Raw genomic sequence first — 6,000 nt, 5'->3', positions numbered from 1 at the left:
GCGGCGCGGCGCGGCGCTGGGAGCAGGCCGAGGCCGAGGCCGAGGCCCTCCCAGGTGCTTTCCTCAAGGATGGGCGGAGCAGGCAGTTAGGGACCGTGCGTGTGGTTATAGGTGAACTCGGGGGCCGCGCTGGGAAGGTTTTGTTCACAGGTTTTCATCAGTGTTGTTCTTACACTAACGAAAAATCACCTGCATGAATGTGCCAGTGAACTCTTAAGAGCAGTGACTTTCCAAAGGGAGCTTGAGTGCTGCTCAGAAATCTGTGAGGCTGTAGCTATTAGGATTTAAAATACATAACTGTGAAAAAAATTTAAATCACAGTTTACCTAACAGTATGTAATGCTGCACCTCTTTAGACAGTGCCTGTTGCCAGAGTACCTATCTTCATCTGGAAGGGTGACAGGGATGCATAAGTGGCACTCCTAAAATACAGAAAATATTAAGGCCTGCTACTGATTACAGGTTATAATATAATCTAGGCAGTCAGCAAAGAATTGTGGTTGCTGTSTGGCTTAGGCTGAAAAGTGTCTCTTCTGGCTAAAAGTAGGCAGGGTTTGGGTGCACATCCACAGGTAGCAAGTCCTGCAGATACCTCCCTGCCTGAAACCCAGGAAACCTAAAAACCCATCATCCTGCTTAGTCTTCACTTCTAGCTCTGCRTCCTCTAGATATTTTAAATTAATCTCTTTGTAAACACTTTCTATCACTTATTTTTTCTTTTAATTTTGACAGGTTGAGCCCCAGGAGCTTTACTAAGAGGATGTATCAGTACTTTTGAGATTTGGACAAACACGCATGTATGACTATGCTTGTTTTTGCTCTTTGATCTGGTGAATAGTGGACAGCACAGGGTATGATGCTTTGAGTCCAGGGAGAAGGGAGGGATCACAGAGCTGTTTCCTCTCTCCCAAAACGCTTGCATCAGTGACACCTCATAGAGAAATTGGCTTAGTGATGTGCAGCTTTTCTTCTTTATGATTCCCCCTTTGCCTTAATCAGGRTTCTTTAATAACAATATCCAGCTCCAGTCTGGCTTTTGTTATTAGTAGATCATAAAACACTTCACACAGGAGTCCTATATTGTTGAATGCATGAGGAAACTTGCTTTTCTGAAAATGATTAATACTGGTGTTTCCTCAACAACCACTTATCTTTTCGTGTTCCTTTTATGCTTGTTTGGTGAAAAAATACTCGCTCAGATCTTGTAACCACATCTGAAAGGCAAATTATTTTTGAAATGTAAGTAAGTATAAATCAATTTGTAGCTGCTCATAGAAAAGTTCTGATTCTGCTTCTTCTTCATAACATTATGGCGAGGAGGGTTCCAAATAATTGTGGTGTTTGTTTTGCTCTCTATGTTTAAACAGTGGCACTCTTCAGAGAGATATCAAAGTGGAAAAGTGTTCTGTAGTTGTAGTATCAGCTCCGCATACCCTGCAGAGCAGTTGTACTCCATGGTGTTGGCTGCCCCCCTTGCCACGCACACCGTGGCCGTGTGCTGACTGTGTCAGCAGGTAGATATCTGGGTTTGCTCTGTCCTTCACAAGTGCGCATGTGCTGTGGAAGGATGCTGAGAGTGTGGTCAGGGGCCAGGCGTAATACTCGCCAACAGATCGCTTGGACTGAACTGATCAGAAAACTAAGACTGAAGGGGTCATTGGCCTTTCAGTGGAAATGCAGCTATTCTGCCTGTCACAGTAGAGAGTGTTATTGTGGGGAGAAGAAACCTTCCTSATGGGGCACAGAGGAACATCATGCTTGTGTCATTCCTGAGATGTAAAAAGAGATGTCTAGTAATGCTCTTTCTCCTTGCATCACCTGAAGCCACAGCCTGGTGCTTGCTGCCTGGCATGCTACCTTGCATTTTTTTTCTTAGAAGTTTATTCTGCTTAAAATAGTATTTTGTTGTCTAAAGTTGCATGTACTGTTTGTTTCTTACACAAGTCAAACACGTATTAGCATCCAGCTTGCACTGAAGTCAGTGTTTATTGAAAAATGTACTCTGTAACTATAATGTATTTATGTAAGAGTCACTGAAAAACAGTTCTTTTAAAATGTGTTTTTTCTAAGGTGCTTTTTACATACTTTTTCTGTTATCTTTCTATGCAGCTTCTCTTTTCCTGATTCCATGATGAAGCAGTTGTCAGCAGAAACTATTCGTCTCCTTTCAAGTTCTCAGGTGATTACATCAGTTGTCAGTGTAGTAAAGGAACTGATAGAAAATTCCTTGGATGCCAGTGCCACAAGTATTGATGTTAAACTGGTAAGTCCTCTCTCTTACGCTTATTACAGAAATTGGATATCAAATAAGATGCAAGGAAAATTGTTCCACTGTCAATGTATTTTTTTAGGGCATGGTGGTTTTGTGGAGGGATTTGATATCTTTTAYAAATATGTATTTTAACCTCAAATAAAAATGATCTAGGATCAGTCCCCCTTAACATTTTTGAAGGCTCCACTGTAAGCCTTGGAACTCTAAGGCATATTTGTGCTGAATGCATCTYCAAAAAAAATGGTAACTTCTTTAATGCTTCTTCTCTTACTTAAAATTTACCTTTTCCGACTAACAGCTTGTTTTAAAAGATGTTGAACTTCTGTTTCACTGCTGCGCTAGTATGGCTGGTTCTCCTTATAAAATATTGTCAAGAAGATGAGAATGGAAACTGTGGAAAAGGTTTATGATATCCATACTGGACACTTTTGTAATACAAATCATCATTTGCTCCCTAATCAACATACGGTGCTCTGGCTACTATTAACATTTCATTTTTATAAGATATTAAAAAAAAAAAAAAAAAAGTTGGCATATCACTCCAGGATGCTTTCTGAAGCAGGAAAATAGTGGTTATAATTGAAAAAAAAATGTGCTTTTCCCCAAAATTTGGAAAATAACAAGCTAATCAGCTCCTCTTCCTTCCATTGTTATTTCTGGTTTTGCAGTGTTTTGTCAACAGCTGCATAATAACATTTATCTCCTACTTATTAAGAAATTATGTTGTTACAAAGTGTATAAATAGGTGTATCCAGAAATGCAGTCCATTTCTTCTTCTGCAAGTAACAGTGAATGCATAAGCTATTCTCAAGTTACTAATCAAAAAAGTAAATGTTAGACTCATTTAGTTATTGCTTGTAATTAAGAGAGCAGTATAATTTCTCCTAGTTCCTTTGTCCATGTCCAAGCCACAAATACCACTGCTGACTTTTCTGGGTGAGTATCAAGTAGTTTCCCTCTGTGTATGGTTTCCTGCGGTTGCTGAGAAAGATACTTATTTATTTGCCTTATCTGAACTGAAGGTACTCTGTCTTCGCAATGATCTGTGATGGCCTCTGTCTTCCCAGTACTTAGGCTACATAGTATCTTGCTTCATGAGTAACTCCAAAATGAGTAGTATATGTGCGGTTTGGGGGATAAAAGTATCAGAAACTAATCTTGTCACCTGATCTGTAGTTGGTGGAAGCCCACGAAAAATTTTAGAACCTTCAGTAATTGTTAGAACAGACTTTTCCTCTTTTACTGGGCTGACAATACAGAACCTTGCTAAATTCTACCCAGTGCGAGTTTCACAGGGCAGTAAGTGTCTCCTTCTGTACTGAGAGGTCCCAAATCAACTGAAGAGCAATTTCAGGCGGAATCTGTTGTGTAAGTCATCTGCACTAGTATTACTCCTTGTCAGTTCAGCCCAATCCAAGTGGCTGTATTTCCGAAACAAACAAACAATAATTACTTGACTGTGCTCTGGTTGTCAATGTCTGAATGAGATTTGCTGATCATTCAGTGGGTACTAGGGTAGAGAAGAAAAGCTGCAACATGCAGAGCTATACTAAATAATATTTAAAACAGTGGATTCTTTTTCTGGGATATTTTTTGTGGTAAGAATATTTTTTATATTAAGATGTTGTTTTGATTGACTGAAGTTTAAGTAATTTAAGTAAGTTTGACTGCATAATAGAACTCAACAATCTCACTCTGAATTGGTTCCAAGTCCAAGTTTGGAAGGGCCCTCTAACAAATAAGCAGGAAGAACTGACTTCATGTTCTTGATATTTCTTAAGTAAAATTATGGGTAGAATAAAAATGTAGAAATGTCATTTTCTGAACACTTAGCCAGCCTTGTCCCAAATATCCAGTTTCCCTGCAGCCTAAGCAGGAAAAAAGAAGACTCAAATATATTTTTTTTCTAAATGTTCTCCTTCAAATTTTTATAAGTTATAGCTCACTGACTTTAAAGGATGCAGGATTGCATTTGTGATTTGGAAAAATCAATGCGAAACAGGTAAGAGAGGTGAAGAAGAGTGAATAATTTTTACTTTTCCAGCCRTAGATCTTTTTCTGAGCTTAGATTTTACAAGTCTCAAAGTAGTTAAATAAATAACTTCCACAAACATAAACAGCGTAAAACTGAAAACTGGAATTACATGTTGTTTCCAAACTACAGGGTATAAATTACATAATTTTACTAGAGAAACCATCACTACAATCTTAACATGTTTTTGTTGTTTATTTTTTGTTGCTGGTTGGTTGGTTGGTTGTTTTTTTTTAACTGAGACATTTTCTGGTTGTTCAGTTTCTCCAGGTATGCAAAATTCTCAGTTCTGTGTTGATGGCTACACCCTGAACTCTCAGCTGTTTCAAACCTGTATCTTAATTAATTTGGGTTGCTATTTTAGTGTTCAATATGTTTTTGTCCTCTTTTAGGAGAATTACGGGTTTGACAAAGTAGAAGTGAGAGACAACGGCAATGGAATCAAGGTTGCTGATGTTCCAGTTATGGCAATTAAACACTACACCTCAAAAATAAGCTCTTCTGAGGACCTTGAGAGCTTGACAACATACGGTTTCCGTGGAGAAGCTTTGGGATCCATTTGCTCTATATCAGAGGTGAGAAGTTGCTGTATGTGTGTCAGATCTTTTATGTTGTTTTGTTGTCGGTGGGGGGAGGATGCATACATACATGCAAATTATATCAAAATATAAGTGCAGAGATATTAAATTGCTCTGGCATCCTGTCAGGGATATGTTTTCTGAACAGTTTATTTTGTGTATGCTGCCTTCTTTTCTATTCAGAAGTTGTGTAATATGGTTAGAAAGCAATGTGGATTTCTTGTTAGCATCAGTCCTGCCTTTCTATTGTATTGGTTTCATAGTTGGTGGTGCTGTAATTCCTTCCTTCCATCAGAGCAGATCAGAGTACTTAGTCCTTGTCCTTTTCTTTTGTATCAGGGTATAGATAGTTGGTTCCTTGGAACAGTGGCTTATCCTTTGTGAGCTTATCTATCAGAAAGGATAATGTGAGAGAGTGRTTGAGCTTGCTACTTGAATTAAGCTAAATCAAAATGAGAAAGAAGAGGAGATGGCCAGCAGAAATCACTTCAGAAGACTGTCACATCAGAGAACTGATGGTCCACATAGCTCCAGTTTCAGTGAGGGTTTCTACCTTGATGTTATGTAGGTGATCAGCAGTCATGGGATCTTGCTGGGCTCTATTTTGCTCCTTGACAAGTATGTAACTCCATTCCACAAACACATTGTTCTCCCTATCAGTAAACAGGAACCTGCTCCCTGTCCTGAGTCTAATCCATGTGTTGATGTTAACAGGAGTGACTGTGACAACGTACTGATATGTAGGAATTAACTTGCTGACCTTCTAAATTCGTTCAAAAGTGACTTAAAAGATGATCAAACTGCTAAGAGCTCTGTGCCTGCATGTTCCACTGTGCTTTGCCTGTTGGTCTCCACGTTGTGTCACAGCCAAGTTTTGGGTTCCGCTTTCTAAGTCTCTGGGGGATTTGATCCTGCAAGAAGATAGTGGTATCTGTGTCTGCTTGGAACCACTAACTGTGAAGGTTAGGAGAGATGTTTGAAGGTAGGAGTGCTCGACTCCGTGCCACTTTGGGCTATGTTTGCGTTACCCTAAGCAGGACAGGATGGAGATTTCCAAAGAAAGATACTTCCAGAAGTATTGGTGTTTTGCTTCCGGAAATATTGGTGTTATGACAGAC

At 39.2% G+C, this 6,000-nt stretch overlaps 1 protein-coding gene across 4 annotated transcripts in view; it reads left to right on the top strand.

Moving 5' to 3' along the window:
• The window catches only part of PMS1 (PMS1 homolog 1, mismatch repair system component), a 46,551-nt gene continuing 40,551 nt past the window's right edge, over positions 1 to 6,000 (top strand). The window contains exons 1-4 of one of the 4 annotated variants that reach the window (XM_085321515.1): positions 1 to 54; positions 733 to 797; positions 2,110 to 2,263; positions 4,697 to 4,879. In XM_085321515.1, coding sequence (XP_085177641.1) covers positions 2,129 to 2,263; positions 4,697 to 4,879 — 318 coding nt within the window. In that variant the 5' untranslated portion in view covers positions 1 to 54; positions 733 to 797; positions 2,110 to 2,128. The other 3 variants (XM_085321523.1, XM_085321509.1, XM_085321533.1) reach the window with 3 other exon arrangements.

This window comes from Rhea americana, unplaced genomic scaffold (assembly GCF_003343005.1).
Source record: "Rhea americana isolate MKP2758 unplaced genomic scaffold, rheAme1 scaffold_12, whole genome shotgun sequence".
In the NCBI taxonomy this organism is placed as follows: domain Eukaryota; kingdom Metazoa; phylum Chordata; class Aves; order Rheiformes; family Rheidae; genus Rhea; species Rhea americana.
This window is presented reverse-complemented; position numbering and strand designations above follow the sequence as displayed.